General features: G+C 36.2%; 1 protein-coding gene across 2 annotated transcripts in view; it reads left to right on the plus strand.

Moving 5' to 3' along the window:
- esama (endothelial cell adhesion molecule a) overlaps positions 1–19,052 on the plus strand; it is a 54,110-nt gene extending 35,058 nt beyond the window's left edge. Inside the window, exons 1-7 of one of the 2 annotated variants that reach the window (XM_056244125.1) lie at positions 9,083–9,201; positions 9,343–9,485; positions 13,308–13,509; positions 13,765–13,920; positions 14,773–14,895; positions 15,707–15,836; positions 17,566–19,052. In XM_056244125.1, coding sequence (XP_056100100.1) covers positions 9,399–9,485; positions 13,308–13,509; positions 13,765–13,920; positions 14,773–14,895; positions 15,707–15,836; positions 17,566–18,019 — 1,152 coding nt within the window. In that variant the 5' untranslated portion in view covers positions 9,083–9,201; positions 9,343–9,398 and the 3' untranslated portion in view covers positions 18,020–19,052. Of the gene's footprint in view, positions 1–9,082; positions 9,202–9,342; positions 9,486–13,307; positions 13,510–13,764; positions 13,921–14,772; positions 14,896–15,706; positions 15,837–17,565 lie in introns of those variants that run through there. The other variant, XM_056244124.1, reaches the window with a different exon arrangement.
- Positions 19,053–20,061: the final 1,009 nt, after the last annotated feature.

Genomic DNA, 20,061 nt, shown 5'->3' on the forward strand with positions numbered 1-20,061 from the left:
TGTTTCATAGTTAAACAATATGTATTAAACATAAATGTATAAATACATATAAAATGTTATAAAGATATGTTATATAATATATCTAAATATTAGTAAATATTATTATTTAAATATATTTTATTTATTTATTATATTTCTAAATGTATTTGTAAGCGCATCCCTCCCCCAAAAAACAATTATATTCTGTAACATATATACATAGCTACATAAGTTTTAGGGGGAATGTGCTTGTTGCCAATTAAGTAATTTGGAAATGTATTTTTTTATTTTTTTCTGGGCTGAAATATGACCAAGACAGGTTCTGGCAGGTTCTTTGCCGCTCCATTTCTCACCTATTCTGACTTGTAAGGCATTTTTTTCAGTTGTCTTTATGAAGTCAGACTTCTAGTCTCTGCCTGCCCATTTTTCACTATCCACATGAATCAGATTTCTCTCTGCACACTCATTACCGCTTCAATTAACCTTGAGCCACTCAGCTGCACTAAAGTCAATTGCAATCCTTTTCATCGGCACATCCACCCTCACGGCTCTCTCTTACATGCGCACACACACACAGATATTGTGGATAACACGCAATCTTACTTCTGCAATTAAACTATAATGGCTTACAAATATTTCTCAAATGAACCAAACAGTGTCACAGTTAGAACTGATAGAACTGATGCTCTCCGCTCTCGAGCATCGTCTGTAATTACTGAGAGAAAGAGGAAGAGAGTTGAAACGAGTCATGGGAATAAGACTTTTCTTGTCAGATAAGTAGTGTGTCAGAGGACAACCTTGCCTGGTGTCTCTATACATGAGTCAATGACAAATGAGGATGTTCAAGCTTTTAAAAGAAGAAATCTTTGTAAATTCTACAATATCTTAATTAAACTTTTTTACAAAAATTAGTGTAACCTAGTAAATGGTTTAATGGTTTTCTTGTCACGTGACCACAAAAGGGCTTCATTTCAAGGGCTTTATACCATTGCTCTGCTTTTTTTTAAATTAAACAATAATCAAATATGCAAAACCGCTAGACAGTTACACCACCTACAGTAGATGTTTTCCACTCTGCAGACCATTAATACCATTAATTATTATATCTTCTAATTGGGCAATTTTTCTATATTACTGAAATCATCAAATAGATTAAACATTTGTCTCTTTTCATTCTGTAAACAGACTTTTGACTGTAAACTAACTGCTAATAGCGTGTATCCTTTTGTCAGCATTTTAAAATTCTGTCCCTCAGATGGAGATTTGCCCTGAAGGCTCACAAATAAAATCCTCCCTACCACATTATGAAACCACATCATAAAAGTTTTATCAGTAGCATGAAGAAAGCCATCAGTCAATCTCTCAGATCTACAGTGTACTTGTGTACGTCTCCACCCCAGATATCAGTTCTCTGGTTGATCGTATCAAGGCTTTATAGTTGAGATTAGATTTGTCATTTTCAGTTGACTCATTTTGTCAGAGCATCTATAATAATTTTGGGTGTTAACTTGTCTTGCATGCAAAGGCCTTCGGTCTCAGATCTGACTGAAGACCCAGGGCAGGAATGCTTTAACATGAACTTTGCAGGATAGATAGACTTAAGACAGGAAGTTTTGGTCTCCGCCCAATGCTCTGCATCCACGCAAACTGTCAGATGCATCAAAGGCTTTTTCCAGACTCTTTATCAGAGCCTTGTGCCAACCTTTGAAAAATAAATAGGACAATTTGCGCTCTTCCTGCAATTAAAAGCATCAACCTCTGTCATGCACATAAGCGTACGCATGGGAACAAACTCATATTCTGTTGTGCTCGAACCGCCATGTTCTTGTCTTTGTGGAATCACTTCATCCATGATTCATGACTTTAATAATGTTCATAATGTGACCTATTTCAGAGTAAAACATGATGTTCATTGATACAATAATGTAGGGTGGGACTTGTGAAAAGTGTCCCTATATGACAGATTGTTGGAGGGGAGGGGTTTAAAATTAAGATGGCTTGTTCATGTCAACCATAAATTAAAGTCTGTTTGGATTAGTTTGGAAAGTCCATTGTTTGACTTTGGTTTTGCAAAGCACATTACCAAGAGTCTTGATTTGTGTCAGCGCAGCACTTTAGAATAATGGGGTTATCTCAGAAATTTTGTTTAGTTTTTTTAATGTGCGTAGGATATATATATATATATATATATATATATATATATATATATATATATATATATATATATATATATATATATATATATATATATACACGACATACATATACATATCTTAGAATCTCAGAATCAGCTAAATGTTCCACATTGAAACTTTAGGCTCAGCTGATGTTAAACAGGTGCAGTGCATAGAAATAATTATTAATAACCCAGCACTTGCGCATCACAGAAAAATTACAAGCAGTCACATTTGTTTGAGAGTCTCAGTACAAGTAATTGTATTAATATTTCTCTATATAATCTCAATATAACCTAAATGAGTTGGTAGATTAAATAGATATCTTAATTTTAGTTATTTGTTCATTTATGTATACTGCTGTACAAAAGTTTGGGACAATTTTTTAATGTTTGATCAAAAACTGTACAAACAGTAATATTATTATAATTCAAAATAACTGTTTTCTATAAAAAATTAAATGCATATGATTCCTGTGATGTCAAAACTGAATTTTCAGCATCATACTCCAATCTTCAGTGTCACATGACCCTTCAGAAATCATACTAATATGCTGATGTGGTGCTCAATTTCCTACATCCGTAACCATTGTTATTTGGTATTATCAATGTTGAAAACAGCTGCTTAATATTTTTGTGGAATCTGGGATACTTTTTTTTCAGGATTCTTTGAAACATTAATTAAAAATCTATTTTTTTTTTTTTTTGTAAAAGTGAAGAACTCTTTACTGTCACTTTTGATCAAATGAATACGTACTTAAATTATTTATTTCTTTTAAGAAAATCTTACTGACCTCAAACTTTTGAATGGTTTATAGTGTATGCTCTGCCATTTTAGTTGTATATTTATTTAATGTCTTAATGTCATTTTGTATGCATGTACATAATCGGTTTTGCTTAATTAAAAAATGCAGAACAAGTTAATATTTATAGAACAGCACTGTTTTTATCAGCTACAACAAAGATGCACAATTTCACGTTAATTCTACGTTTTAATGTACGACCTTATATGCGTGTTAACTGTTTCAATGTTTAGTGGCTGGGCATTACTGGTGTCTCCGACTTACTGGTTGAGTTTTTGGTTGATGACACCTCATTACCCCCCCAGCTGTGTGGCAGGAGTGAGATTAATTCAAGGCACATGGATGTTTCCATCTCTATTCTGACTTCATGCCACTCGATTACATATATTATTCAGATCAGACCCATGGGAATGATTTAAACAGATTTATAACACTCTTCTTCTCTTTACAGAGCTTCCCTCCATTATAAAGAGAATTTCCAAAAATGAAAAGTCCACATTCAATATTTGACTTTCTCTTTCTGCATGTTCTTCTCATTGCCCATACCTGTCCCTAGATCTTTCCTTCAAACAACCTGGGGTTCACAATCACAACACAGCAAACAAAAGCACATTTGCATCAGCAAAACATTTGTAGACACAGATTTTGAGGACTATAATGCCAGAAATCATTTGCAGGCTCATTAGGCTGATGGGAATGGGACTGTGCTGGAATGTCTTGTCATTAGGAGCTAAATCAGAAGATGCTGAAATGCTCGAAGAGTCAGGAAACAGGCTCTTTGCTTTTGTCCCTCTGTCATTCTCACAGTAAAACAGAAAAATCCCTCAAAACGTCTCTCGGAGGAGTCATTCATCATTGTTAAAATGACTAAACAACTAGTAGTGGACATTCACTTTGAGTTGGTCGTTGGTTTGCGCATGCACACACTAAACTCTCCCGTGTGACATCACATCCACAGTACTAATGCTTTCCTTCTGTGGCATGTAAAGGTCTTCATGTTTGTTTGAGGTTGTTCTTCCAATCACTGAGTTTAGTAGGATAATTTAAACACTGCTAAGATACTTATGTGGATCTGAGAGACTCTGTGTTCACGAGAGAGAGAAACACTCCAAAAAGTGCTCAGATTAATGAGAGTTGTTGATGCTGACACGGGCTCCCTACTGAACTACTTGTTTAATCTCTTATTCAGGCTTTAGTAGAGAGATCTAGAGATGAAGAAAAGACTTGGGAATGCTGGTTAATGCATCTAATGATTCAGAAGCTCTTCTTAGCTGATAAAACAGACACACTGAACACATAGATTGACTGCATGAGTCATTGTATCTGTCATATAATTCCTGAATCAAGGAATTCTAGTAGTGAAGTTCAAGAAACACCATATTATGTTTGTCTTTGTTCTTATTTGTAACTTAGCAAAAGAATACAAAGTAGAATGAATTTATTGAGTAGTATTTGCTGCCCTCTTTTGGTATCTAGACAGTAATACAGTTTGGTCAAATTCTTTCATGGAAAAAATAATCGAAAGAAATGATCTCTGTTGAAAAAATGTTGTTTTTGAGTCTCCTACAACAGGTTTACATGCATCAAAGGTCACCTCAAAAACGGTTTAATTTCCTCATAATATAGATTTGCACATCACCATATTTTCAATGATTCTCACAAGGGCGTAGGTTTGGTCTCAGCTTTGGTCTCAGCTTTGGTGGGGACATCCCTCCCCCTCGGTTTTTTAGCCAATCAAATAATGGTGTTTCTTGTACTGTCGTCCTGGCCGTCGGAATCGATCCAAATAGCAGCACTAGGAGTTCGCTAAAATATTGGTGGGGACAATTTTGTCATCTTAAAATATTGATTGGGTCTAGTACCTAGCGTCCCCCCCTAAACCTACGCCCATGGATTCTTAAACGACTCGTCAGATGAATCAATCTCTAAATCCCTCCTTTCCGTGACCTACTCTGCTCTGATTGGCCAGACAGCTCAGTCTGTTGTGATTGGTTTACCGCGCACAGCGCGTCGAAAACAAAAATGGCCAATGCCATAATATCAGCTCTGCTTGTCCTGAGGCTTCCTACACCGTAAATTAAACCGACTAACGAACAATGACGTCGATTGTACCATATCAATGCGAGCGCAAGTCCGAAGATGAAACATTGGAAGAACTATTCATTAAACCCGAACCTCCATCGCAAGGACAACTCGAGCAGGACGTTTCTCAGTGATATGCTAACGTTACTCAGTTTGCTTACCTCACCATCAGCATTAACAAGTGCATGTCCATCAACAAACCGATTATTTTACTTGCACTTATTTTATCGAGTATTTTTCTAATATATTGCGGTGAATACGTGGAAACTGTATCAATAACAGTGCATGTATGCAATGTATACATTAGCCGAGCTCTAGCGTGAATGACTGATGTAACATAAACGTTGGTAAAACAAATCTTGCTCCATGCTTAATCTTTCCTCAAAGTAGTGAGAACAACAGATAATCTGCATTAATAGACACAGTTTTAGGTAATAGTGGCCCACAACTGCTTTGCAGAAGTATTTCAGTAAGACCGTAATAACATGAGTTAGCCAGTTAGCAGGAGACCTACACAATATCAAACTCAAAACTAAGTATTTTGAACACTGTCTTTCAAGAGCAAGTGGTTTGCGTATCCTACATTTAACTCCGAGATTTGAGAAGCAGTCGTCAGTAAAATAAAGGGAACACCGCAAAAGTTTAGGATTATACTGCTGTGGTATCTTGGTAAAGATAAATTTTAACCACTGATTCTTCACATGCACGTCCTTGGGCAGTGAAAAAAAAACTGTCTTTAGCCAACGCTATCTCACGACCAATTCGTACGAATTTGTACGAATGATTAAAAGGTGGCTAATTCGTACGAATTCATACGAACTCACTCGTACGGATTCGTACGATTTGTCTAAACCCACGTGATGGGTAGGGGTCAGGGGTAGGTCATTCGTATGAATTCATATGAACTTGGAATTCGTAAAATATCAAGCGGCAACATTCTAATCTGAAAAATGAAGCCTACCCGGAAGTGCGAAAAACTGCAATACATCGAAAATCCGCTAGAGGGAGGTCCCAAAAGGGAGCAAATATCCATAGAGGGGTTTCACGACGCGTCATCAATCCGGAAGTCGGCCATTTTGGAGGCACAGAACGTAAATAATGCCACTGAACTGAATGGACTCGCAAATTTGGCTGATTATTGCTGCTGAAAAATGGTCGAGTTTTTGTCTGTACCAATCGGTCACATCGGGAAAAAACATGTCGAGTGCTATAGACTGTCAAAAGTTAAAGAGAAGAGTGCAAAAAACTGATGAAAGAAGGCGTTTGTGGTTGAGAGAGGTAGTACATCATCAGACAGGTGTAAATGAAGCGTTGACTATGGCTAAAATGTCGATTCACACTGTCAGTCCAAATCCAATTATCTTTGTATCAAATTGGAATCTGATCTAAAATGATGTCCACACTGTGTATCGCAACTGTTCAGATCCGACGTGTGTGTCCATGCATGTTATTTGGTAATATGGCAATGACTTCGCGTTGATGGAGGGGTTGCATTTGCAATATAATGTTAGATGTTGTCTTTTTTAAATGTTACAACATGGAAATGTGTATAGCCGCCGCGCTGGACTACTACGGCAGAACTAGGAGGCTGGTATGTAACGTTACTGCTTTTTTCCCACGCTCGTCTGCGCCGGTTTCAGAAATAATACTTTTCTGCTCGTCCGGCACTTTGCAACAACACAGCGAGCATTGTTTCGGCAGTGACTTTCAGCATGTTTCCTATAAATTACGTTTGCATTTTAAGACATACCACGCGAAATCCGATCGTTCAGACTGAGGCAGATGTCCTGATATGTGATTTGAATAGGATTTCAAACCACATATGGATGTAACTTGAAACGAATTTCATGTGCTTTTTTGGACTGACAATCTGAACGTATCTTATTTCGGGATAATAAATAGATGGAAGAATTGCAGTAATGTTACGTGCTAGAGAAGCTAACTCGTTCGGATCTTTAGCAGCTACCACATAATGTGACCACATAAAACATATTAACTTTAGTTTGTCAAAATGTTTCGCTCTGTCCTGCTTCCCAAGTCCTTCTCTATATGATTTCGCACCTACCACGTGTTTTTTCCGTGGTTTATTAGTGTAACAATGTGTTCAGTAGTACATGAACAGTGCAATCCATGCTGTTGTTTACATCCGAGTGCCTCCATAATGGCCGCGCATCCAGGTTACCACCCAGAACGTGACGTTGGTGAAACCCCTCTATAGACCGCATGTTAAAATGTCCGTTTTCACAGCATAAATTTATATGTTTACATGTTGGTCCCATGGACTTTTATTGTATTTTTGGATAGGTCCCGAGTGCCTGACAACTGTGAGGGGGGTGAATTTTTTTCTAACTCGGTAGTTTAGATCGTATTTAGATATAAAATGTATGACAAATAAGCGCGTGATTGACAGCTGATAACGGGCTGCGCCGAGTGGAATTCCTGAAATTTGACGCCTCGGCCATGATCTGACACAACACATCATACCACCTCTGTATCCTTTCTGAACATTTGTATTTGAAATATCGTAAGATTTTCCAAGAAGGCACCACCCATACCCCCCATAAACAGCCTCAAAACCGTTCTTCAGAAACTCTATGGGTGACGTCACAGACGCGTTGTCCATATTTTTTACAGTCTATGTAAAATATGTACGATTTAGAAAAAATCCTACAAATTCGTACGAGTCAGGTCGTATGAATTGTTACGAATTAGCCACTCGTACAAATTCGTACGAATTGGTCGTGAGATCGGGTTGCTTTAGCGTAGGCTTAGCGTAGGCTTCACATTGTAGAGCACAGGGTCTTCTCGACATGATGCTATCCAGTATCCACAGGAATCAGCTGCAGTGTTTGAGGGCGTTCAAGTTTTCCCTGGTGTCTGCGCGCGCAATAAGTTGGCGGGGCAATTAGCTAATGTTTCGTCTTGACGTCACGACGAAACGGCTTATGACTCGTTTGAAAAACGATTCATTTCATTGACTCAGTCGACTCTTACTTTTGAAAGACAATAACTTAATATACGGTGCCCTTTCAGATTTAAAACTTGGATGTTTTCATTCACTTAGAGCTATGTCACACACTACATGAAAGGTCATTTTCAAAAATCCATAATAGGAGCCCTTTAAGCATTTCTTCTAAGCTGCTTAGGGCTTAAAATGCTTTGTATGTAGCATTCAGATTATGGAAATTGTACTAGAAATTTGCACTATTGTTCAATTCAAAATGCTAGTGTTCTTGCTTGAAAATTATAAATAAACTTAAGGCAAGTAAACTTTTTATTTACAAATCTTGTTGATAGGAAATGATAAACTCTAATTGACTTAATTAAATGTGTTTTTGAATACATGAATACTCATCAAAAATATTTAATATACATTACTGTTGAAGTGTCTGGTCGGTGAGATTTTATGATGGATCGATGGCACCAAGTCTACACCAAACATGTGTGGTACATTGTCTTGATAATCAGCACACATCTTGTTGTCTGTCCTCTCTGTATGTTTGATTATAAATATTTTTAATTTGAAAAGTGATTCACAGTATAGTTGTATCCAGTTCACTGCCCTAAAATGACAGAGGGGTGAACTGGCATGGCCAGAAATCTTTTTTCCCCTTTTGACCTATAAAATGAAATGTTGATCAAGATTTACCATGAAAGCAGATTTATTCCTTTATACATTTATAATGCGATTAAATTTTTGATCCTGCACCATAGGCTAAATTTCTGAATTTGAACGCTATAAGCAACGGCTTTATTTGGAGAGGGTCAATGGAAGAAATCACACTATCTATCCTTGCTAGTTTGTAATCGGGCTAAAGACCAGCCCGCAAACATAAAGCAGAAGAAAATGTTAGAGAGACGAGCACAAACAGGATTCTCATTGAGGATTAGTGGTTTTACACTTAAGGGAGGGGAATTCGAGACAGCCTACACATAAGCCTAAAAAGAGATGCTCTGCAGTTGCATCACCCGTTTTTTGTGTTTTTTTTTTTAAAGTCCTAAATGACAAGAGGATTTTAGAAGCAGATTCTCTTTTATGAGTGTCTGTGTGTGGCGAGTATCTGTTTCTACGGGAGCTGAACTGAAGAGTCCTGGCCAAGCTGGCGGAACAGACCGACAACCAGGACAGCTGGATTCAGCTGGTTTACCTCCACTTGGGGGAGTGTAAGTCACTCCTGGATGTTTCCGAGCTTTTATTGGAGTTTCAAAGGAGTGCATCTGGACTTGTGGTCTGTCAACTAGGTTGAGTGTCAGTATTTTCGCAGGTTGTTAATCGATTTTTGCTTTCTGTTTTTTTCTTTCCAGGTGACCTGGCCCAACTTGTGCTGCCTTATAAAAACGTAGAAGTGATCCAAGGGAAGATGGTAGTGCTGCAGGCTTCTTTCACTGGTGCTGAGATACAGAAGAACACGGTCGTCTGGAACTACATGTCCACCAGCACAGAAATGGTGACTGTCTTTTGCTATATGTTGCTTTTCTTTGAATGAGTTGGCAGTGACAGCAGTGTCCTGCAGTTTGATATGTAAAACTTCTTCTAAAAATGTTTTATTTTTAAGATGATTTTTTTTAGTATACAAATTTTTTTTAATGTACTTTATTTTTATGTTAGTCATATTAATTGAGAGACTGCATGCAATATTAGTACGTAATACACATCAAATTGTCTCACTGCAGAACCACTGAAGTGAAAAACATTTTTATTTAAATGGTGACTTTTAAAAAATGATATATAAAAACCCTAAAATCTTGATGTTAAAATACATGGACATGTTATTTGTCACCTTTCCTAAAATAAAGGATAATTTCAAGAGTCATTCAAGAATTTATGACATATACAGTTATATACAGAATATATCTTGGTCAACCTGGTCAGCTGAGACTGTGAATTAAATGCAAATAAATTGTAGGTAAAATGGTCAAATAAGATGAACATAAGAAATAATAATGAAAAAAATAAGTAATACTTATAAACATTATTACTAAAACATTATTAACAGCATATACAATAATAATATAACATAACAAAATTAGGCAAGTAGGATTAAAAAACACCTGAGTTAGTGCAATGACTGAACACAGTAGATTAAGACAACAAGAAGTCAGTTAGTAGTAGTAATAACATGAGTTAAAGCATGACTTAAAGGACAAGTTCGGTATTTTACACTTAAAGCCCTGTTTCAAGATCGTTTCTGATGAAATAGAACGGTTAAGATAAAAATTTGGACACATGCTGCTGTCCCAAGAAATTTCGGTTTCTGTGGTTGCACCCCCCACCTCCACAATGGTTGCATAGGTGGACAAAACGCATTAAACTTTAGTTTACAAAGATGTTAAACTCACAGAGTGGTCAGGGGTGTTCACTGATATGCTCACACAAAAATCGCTGAAAAAGATGCTTTCCAACAGGTTTTATCATAGTTTTTGAACAACTCCATTTGACTTGACTTGCATGTGTCCAAATTTTAATCTTAACCATTCTATTTCATCAGAAATGATCTTGAAACAGGGCTTCAAGTGTAAAATAACGAACTTGTCCTTTAAGCTTGTCAAAGTAAAACTTACCCATATAATGTGCTTTAGTTACTAATAAACAATTAATGCTTATTATGGTAATAATTATAAGGTGGTTATTATTGAGGGATTTCTTAAGCTCTTTTTTTTAAAATAAATGAGAGACAATGTATTATTATAAAAGACTATAATATTCAATGAACTATGAAATATATCAATACTATATCATATATCAGTACTTGTTAGGGAAGTCTTTGTTATGATTTTATTATAAAACCGTAGGGAACAAAAGTGATATTCAGCCTAGGAAAACTGACATCTTCACCCTTTACTCAAATATTATCACAGATTTGTTAGATTTTGTAAGCATATTGCATAGTTGTGCTAGGAGTCAATTGTTTTGATTTGTGATAACGCAGTGAAACTAAATATTATGCGAACGTAATTTTTGGCCAGACTGTCACAGAGAAATTATGAACGCATGCAAAGACGAGATAACCACCAAAATATTAATAACTGAATATGTTAGTCAATATAGGATTTTTCCTGTGAGCTTTTTTTTTTCTATAGTAAAATATAACTTGTAGCTGTAGTTTGACTTTTTTGCCAAATAATTTTGTCAGATAAATAAATACCTTAACCAAGTTCAGTGTTTAAAAACAAATGTCCCCTTTGGACATCACTTTTGCCCACTACTGAGTAATGTAATGAGCTCAGTATCTTAGGTCATGTGCACATTGGCTGTTTTTAATCAGATTTCATAGTTTTATAAAAACAAATCTTCATAATGTGTTATAGATGGATTCTTTTGGAGTAGTTAAGAACATAACATGACATGCAGCTGATGGAATATAATGTCTGTCCCTGGTCACTCAGACTCTTGAGTTCCAGAGGTCAAGAGTGCACACAGAATAAATCCTGCTCCTCATTATCATACACACTCAAGTACTCGTGTGAACATGTTTCCAGTGCAGTACGGCGAGAGGATTCAGCAAAGATTTATAATGAAATCTGATAATGTTATGTCCATCCAAATTAGATTTCCAAATGGTATGGTATTGTGAGTGGGATCATTCCTTAGTTTTTGTGCAGATGCCAGAAAGTTTAGCACCATCTGTGCATGTTGTGATTTGGATTATGAATGGCTGAGACTTTATGGAAAAATATTGTGGACCGATTTTTAAAATAAAACATCAGAAGCTCTTAAAAATTATACACTTTTTAATAAATATATTTTTAATTCAGTTGAATCATTTTGAATGGATGCTCATATCACACTGTCATCGCAGAATTCCTTTGTGTTAACCATTCTGAAACTACAAGAAGTCATGTGGGTCATCACAGCAGACTACAACTCATATTGCCTTTGATTAAGTTCAGGCCATCTTACTTTAAGAGCTAGTATAATACTGAGATTGAAATGTCCACTCTTGGCAGCAATTCTCTTTCATTTTGGATTACATGGCATCTCATTAGAGAGTAAGAAACCGTATTATCTGCAGATTGTAAAATCCTCTATCCTGCATTTTCTTCAGTTGAGATTAACTCTGCTCACTGAAGGGTTATTCGGTTATGAATCTTTTAGACCTGTCCACTGAGAAATTCTGTCTCTGCCTCTAAAAGATTGATGATCTTACGTCACTCCATTTTTTTTATTGTACCTTTGTGCAGTGGTTTTGAAATTTACTGTAAATTTTTAAAAATTTGTCAAAAAATTTTGACATTAGTAATAGAATTGTCTTTTGTGTGTGTGTGTATAATTTATATTATTATTTATTTATTTATTAATACCTCCCATATATTTATATTTTATTAAAAGATATTTATATTTTCGATAATTATGATTTGTTATTGTAAGGACAAAGTGGGTGTTTTCAATAATTTTATGTTTTTGGAAGTGCTTATGCTCTTCAAGGCTGTATTTCTTTGAATAAAAATACAATAATATTGTTAAATATTATTAAAAATATTTATTTTTTATGTATTTTGTAGTGTATTTAATTCCTGTGATGGCAAAGCTGAATTTTCAGCATCATTCCTCCAGTCTTCAGTGACATACATTCTAATATACTCCGTTATTACCGGTGCTCAATTTATTATCAATATTGAAAAAGTTTTTGCTGCTTAAGATTTTTGTGGCTTAGAATTCTTTGAAAAGAAAGTTCAAAAGAACAAAATTTATTTGTTAAAAAAAATCTTTTGTAATATTATAAATGTCTTTTATTGACACTTTTGATCATTTTAATGCATCCTAAAAGTAATGGCGGATAAAAGTAATAATTTTTAGACTTTTTTTATTTTTTATTACTCTCCCCAACTTTTGTTTGGTAGTGTATCCCAGTTTAAAAAACAAAACAAAAACACTCACACACACAAAGTATTTATAAGAAATGTTTCTCGAGCAGCAAACCAGCATATTATAATGGTTTCTGAAGGATCATGTGACTGAAGACTGGAGTAATGATGCTGAAAAGTTTGTCATCACAAGAAAATAATACATTTTTAATATATTCAAATAGAAAAGTTTTTTTAAATTCTAAAAATATTTCAAAATATTGCCGTTTCTGTATTTTTTCATCTAATAAATGCCTTTATGAGCATAATGTTTCAAAAACATTAGATTAAATGCATTTCATGTAATTTATATATTAATACATGCATATTGTGAAAGATTCTCAGAATTGGCAGAATTGTTATCAACTGTTCATTCCTCATTTGTAATTATGATCCCTCTCAACCACCTCTTTGTCTTTCTTTAGATCATCTCATACGTCAGTGGAGAGTTAAGTCATAGCACTTCCCAGTTTGCAGGTCGAGTTGGTTTTGTCCATCAAATGCCCAACACCAACCTATCCCTGTTCATTAACAATACCAAAGCATCGGACTCAGGGAAGTACATGTGCCAGGTCATGATCCCTGGGGCCACAGGACCCACCGGAGAGCTAATGCTTAATGTTAAAGGTGAGTACTTGCTGCCACACTGTGGCGCACACATGCAAAGTCATAAAACACACAAGCCTATGCACATGTCAGATGCAGAAACATGTGCATCATCTAATCCTCTTTCAAATGTGTTCTGTGACACAGGCCACATATTCTTTTTTTCAAACACTTAATTCTGGAAGTGCAGCTTTTCACAGAAAGAGCATCTAAAAAATTATTTTACTCCACATTTAACATCACATCATTTAACATCACATCATGTCTCTTTTTCAGTTCCTCCTTCAGTGCCGGTGTGTCAAGTTAAAGAAAAGCCTGTTCTTAAAGGAAACATAACTCTGGCCTGTAACTCTAATGATGGTAAACCGTCCCCCAAATATAAGTGGACCAAGACGAGCCCTACCTCAGAAGTCTTTTTCTCTCCCGCACTAAGTGAGTCTATCTATGTAAGACACAAGAATATGTTTTACATAATGTATTAATTTCAATCTTCTTTCTAATAGCATATTGTGTCTCTACTTGGCAGTTTCACATTTCAACATGTTTCCCCAAAAAGGAAAAATCCCTAATGTCTTTCAATCACGTTTGACTGTATGTCTTTTGTGGAAAAGAGATGAATTTTTGAGGAATGTCCCAGTCACTAACAAAGAAAGCACCATAAATATATACTAAAAGTCATCTACGTGACTCTGGATCCATTCGCAACGGTTAACAGCTCACTTGGAGATAAGGTTATTCATGAATATTCACTTTATTTTGGTTGGTTTGACTATCGCATGACTTTGCAATACAGCACACGGGTCATTGACCACTTTTAGGATACTATGAAGGTGCTTTTTTTGAAGCTTGAGCTTCAGTGAAAAAAAGAATATAATTGAGTTTTATGAACTATTATATTAAAAATTATATTATATAAAAATATTATATTACACAAAATATTTCCTTTTGTGTTCCACGGAGGAAAGTAAGTCATGCGAGTTTTGAACTTTGAATAAATGAATAAATTATTTCAGTATTTTCATTTTGGACTAAACTAATCCTTTAAGCGTGATGGGGAAACAGTTTGGGCTGAGATTAAACCTTAAACAATCATAATTATATAATTCTCGAGGCGCTGGAATAAAATCCTTGGATATCTTGGATAAACATTCAGCTAGCAGGACTTTATCGGTTACTGTCACGCGATCTCTGTTTCAAATATTCGATTTTTTGGGACCTCTGGCTAAGTTATTTTTTGTAAAAATGCATTTCTGACTTTAACCTCACACTGTTGTGTTGTTGTAGATGAAACGGCAGGAACTTTAAAGCTGAACAATCTGAGCAGTAATATGTCAGGAAAATACGTGTGCACTTCATCCAACTCTGCAGGAGAGGAGACTTGTTACATCAACCTGGAGGTCATCACATGTATGTACTGATGTTTGGTCATTACATAAACTCGTTCAAAAGTTTGGGGGACATTTTTTTGGGGAACTTTTATTCAGCATTAAATTGATCAATCAAAAGTGGCAATAAATACATTTACATTAAAATGCCATTAACTTTCTATTCATTAAAGAAATGTGTTACGGCTTTCTCTAAAACGTTAAGTAGTGTAACCGGTCCTACTCGACCCACTTCAAGCGGGATTCGAACCAGAGTCTCCAGCGTGGTAGGCTGGCACGTTAACAAGGGGTCTTTAACATTAAAGAGTCAAGACCCCCACAGCCTCATGAGATCAACCTCACTCCCATCCAAGTCAACGGCACCAAATGTAGCCGGTCCGTGCTAACAAGGACGCTAAAGACTGCAGCCGCTAGCGCTCCTCTTGAGGCCAGGGGAGTGAGGTTTACACACACTGCTCTTACTGGTCTATGTTCGTTTCAGTAGCATGACTGTTTTCAACATTGACAATAATAAGAAATGTTTCTTTAGCACCTAATTTCTGAAGGTTCATGTGACACAAAGACTGAAAATTCAGCTTTGCCATCTCAGGAATAAATTACATTTTAGGTAAAACAGAAACAATACAATAGAAAACAGTTATTTTAAATTGTAATAATAGTTCACAGTATTACTGTATTTTTGAATAACAATTATTATTTTTTAAATAACAAAAGAACATAAGAGACTTCTTTCAAAAACATTAAAAAATAAATCGTATTGACCCCAAACTTTTGAATGGTAATGTATTTGTTTATTCTGTCTTTCATTAACTTAACCTGTTCTTTTTGTGCAGCAACTAATGCTGGGATGATCGCTGGTGTTACGGTTGGTTGTATTGTGGCTCTCATTCTGATCATTCTCTTCCTCTTCTTCATGTGGACAAGACGGAAAGAGACAGAGGAGGATTTGGCCAATGAAATCAAGTAAGATAATTATGATTTATTGCTTGATTGTTACGTATTAAAGTCTGCTCCCACAAACACTCACAACAAGCAATTGAATGCTACGGAGCCCCCCTAGTCCCACTTTGTCAAAAAAATTTATTATAACTATCTCGTGGCCTCAAGATAAGTAACTCGTGGCCTCAAGATAGTAACTCGTGGCCTCAAGATAGTAACTCGTGGCCTCAAGATAGTAAGATAGTATCTCGTGGCCTCAAGATAGTATCTCGTGGCCTCAAGATAGTATCTCGTGGCCTCAAGATAGTAACTCGTGGCCTCAAGATAGTAACTCGTGGCCTCAAGATAGTAACTCGTGGCCTCAAGATAGTATCTAGTGGCCTCAAGATAGTAACTCGTGGCCTCAAGATAGTAACTCGTGGCCTCAAGATAGTAACTCGTGGCCTCAAGATAGTAACTCGTGGCCTCAAGATAGTAACTCGTGGCCTCAAGATAGTAACTCGTGGCCTCAAGATAGTATCTCGTGGCCTCAAGATAGTAACTCGTGGCCTCAAGATAGTAACTCGTGGCCTCAAGATAGTAACTCGTGGCCTCAAGATAGTATCTTGTGGCCTCAAGATAGTAACTCGTGGCCTCAAGATAGTAACTCGTGGCCTCAAGATAGTAACTCGTGGCCTCAAGATAGTAACTCGTGGCCTCAAGATAGTATCTCGTGGCCTCAAGATAGTATCTCGTGGCCTCAAGATAGTATCTTATTGACAATAATTTTTTTGACAAAGTGGGACTAGGGGGGCTCCGTAGAATGCAGCAAAAAGTAGGAGTTTATTTTAGACAAAAAAGGGGACAATAACTAAAAAAAACAACAGGCCAACATAACAAATAGGAAACCTCTAACTTGGGTTATGCATCTTTCCTAAATCAAAGCAAAAAGCAAAATAAAACATGTTTTTACCTTCCTATTAGCTATTCGTAAACAGGAGAAAATGCGTTTTAAAATAAATTAGCACCCCACTCCCTACGAAGTTAGCACCCTTAAAAGTAGTACTTTTACGTGATTCAATACAATTACCAGTTTACACCGTTTTAACAATTCAACTCCCCACAAGGAGCGTAGTTAAATTGTGTCATCATTTACTCAGCCTCAAGTTGTTCCAAACCTGTATGAATTTCTTTATTCTGCTGAACACAAAGGAAGATATTTAGAAAAATGTCTGTAACCAAACAGTTGTGGGTCACCGTTGATTTCCATAATATGAAAAAAAAAAAATACTATGGAAGTCAATGGTTGGTTACTGAGATTCTTCAAAATATATTCTATTATTTATCTTCCACATAACAAAGAAATTCATACAGGTTTGGAACAACTTGAGGGTGAGTAAATGATGACAGAATGTTAATTTTAGGGTGAACTATCCCTTTAAGTAATCTTAGCGCATTGCACAAAGGCTGAAGGCACACAGTTAAATAGGCTTAGCAGGTTTCACAAATGCTAAGAGGGCACACACGTAAACATGTCTGAAGCAAGAGAGGGGAACTCAAAGAACGGATATCCTCACTCTGCCAAGCCACTCCAACCCGCTAGTATATTCAACCACACCTGTCGCACTCTGAGTGTGGAGAACGAGAAGAACACAAACACACGTGCCCACACATATACCCTCCCACACAACAGGGACATATGAGTAAAAACACCGGTACGTCCAAGAACATGATAATAACTTGTGTAGACACTAAGTGTTTTTGTGTGTTACAGGGAGGATGCTCAGGCGCCCAAACGCGTCTCATGGGCCAAGAGTGGCACTGGATCTGACATCATCTCTAAAAACGGCACCCTGTCCTCCATTCAGACCAGCTCTTACCCACGAGACCCGCACAATCACCACCATTACCCTCACTCCGACACTGCATCCATCACCACGGCCACTGGCAGCATAGCCGCCTACCGCGCACAGCCTCCGGCAGACGCCAACCTGGAGCGCACGTTGCCGGGCTACAACACCAACCCTACCCTGCCCCGCGGGCCATTGGGACCCCCTAGCACCAACGGAGGCTCCCATCATACCTCACTGCCCCGGACAGCCTCTGCTCAGCCTCAGATTCCACGTCCGCCAGTGCTGCCCACCACCGTAACTGCGGCCAATATCTCCCGCATGGGAGGGGTACCCATTATGGTGCCGGCGCAAAACCAGGCCGGCTCTCTGGTGTAAGACCAATCCCTTCTGCTGAAGAGAGAAGGAGGACCTCACATCTGCGGACCTACAAACTGAAGCACATTAAAAAGGATGGACTGGAACCAATAAGCTTTTTGCCTCTGTATGGAAACAGCATGGTGTAATTTTCTTTATTTACATTTTTTATTTTATTTTTTATATATAAGTAACGTAAACAAACAAATATAAAAATGCTCATTGTATTGTTTTATAAATTCATCGTTTTTTTACTGTTCAAAGTATTACTGAAAAGCCTCTCCTTTCTGTAAAGTGGAACTTGTTAAACGGTAAACAAAAAGACACTGAGATGTTTGCATTATTCGCATTTCTTTTCATGAAAAACATTTTATTTTTATGTTCTTGTTACTGTTTTGCTGATTGTTCTTTTGCAAACTAAAGATGCTAACTTGCCTTGATGAAAACAAATGAAAGGTCTATTCGACGTTATTTACAGACACTCCTCATTGATAATTACGTTTACACACGATCAATAGCATATGTTTCATAGCCGCATTGGTTAAAGAAAATGTCGAGGACCTCACTTAAAGTGGCATCATATTAAGTTGCAATATTTGCCTTTAAATGTTTTTTGGCCAAATATATTTCAAAACGAACCCGTGTTGTTATCTCTTAGAGATATATGGTAGCATTTTTCAATTTAGAAGTGTAAAATTTGGCGGTATCTTAATCTATATTGTGGTTTTGTACCCCATGATTCTATTTTACAACTTCGATAATGTATTGTATTGATGTAAACAATAATTAAAAACATTCATTCCTTTACCTTACTGTAAATAAGGTATTTATTTCTCATTCTAGGTCTGTGGTTATTTAATGGCAGCAAATAAGTTTATGATTTATCTGGTATACTGGATACAAAACCAAAGATTTCCTGTTCAGTGGTTGTAGATGTGGAAGTAAAAGGGGTTGTGAATGGCAGTTCATGTCAACTTTATAGGAGACAATGAATCACAATAGCGTGTCTGTAAATATGGCAAAATTCATGTTATATATATTTTTTAATTTACCACATAATTCATAAATGCTATTTAAAAACTGCTGTATTTTTCTTCTTTTTTTTCAAACAAAAACTTTTATGTACTCAACTGTGCAACTGACTGTTTTTCCAAGCACAAAATATTTTTTATTTAATTAGAAATGTTTTATTGCCTGTACCCATGTCAATATTTTTGTCATCTGCAGACTGGATAACCTCATTGTTCTGTAATATAGGACATATACCATCTATGGACATGAAAACACTTTGTATTCATATTTTGAATAAAAGAAACTGGCTGTAAAAATTCAGTCTAGCTGTTTATTTACAAGGAAATACGATATGTAGTAAAGTTATACGGTCATATATTTGTGTTGCAGTTCAAATGCCTATTTGTTTAATTGTTAATTAATTACCCGTTTAAAAGATATCTGTTAATGCTAAGAGGCTGTCTAATGCTAAAAAAACAAACAAAAAAGTGTCCTTTTAAAGATAAAAATGCACGACAAAAACAGTCATGCGCATTATTTTTCGCGCACTTTTCAACGAAAGCTTTTAAGGGAATGGTTAAGAACGAAGATTCAGTTGACTCTAAAAAGAAGACAGCGGAAGGTAAGATACTAGTGTTTTATGACATTTCTAGTGATACGTTATTAATAATATTTGGAAAATATAAAAAATTAGCACGTTATGTATTAAATAAGCTGCATTTTAGCAGGGTCAGTATTGCTAAGCTAACGTGACTGGCAGTAGATCTCCACAAATGTCAAGATGTTTACAAAAGTCAAGATGTTTACACGAGCAAAAAATAATTCTTGTTTTTATATTTTATCTGACATTTGATATATTTCAAATATGGTTCTAAACACTGTAGCTAATCATAATTTAAATTAAATGATCCAATTAACGTTATATAATGATTCAACAGACAAAAGTAAATGAACATCACGGTTTGTAATATATTAGGGAAAAAATCCTTTCATAAAGGTAAAATGCCCCTGAATATCAGTCCCAGGGGACTAAACACCGCTTAATAAATATA

Source organism: Rhinichthys klamathensis, unplaced genomic scaffold (assembly GCF_029890125.1).
Source record: "Rhinichthys klamathensis goyatoka isolate OS25496 unplaced genomic scaffold, OSU_Roscu_1.1 h1tg000925l_1, whole genome shotgun sequence".
Classification (NCBI taxonomy): Eukaryota; Metazoa; Chordata; class Actinopteri; order Cypriniformes; family Leuciscidae; genus Rhinichthys; species Rhinichthys klamathensis.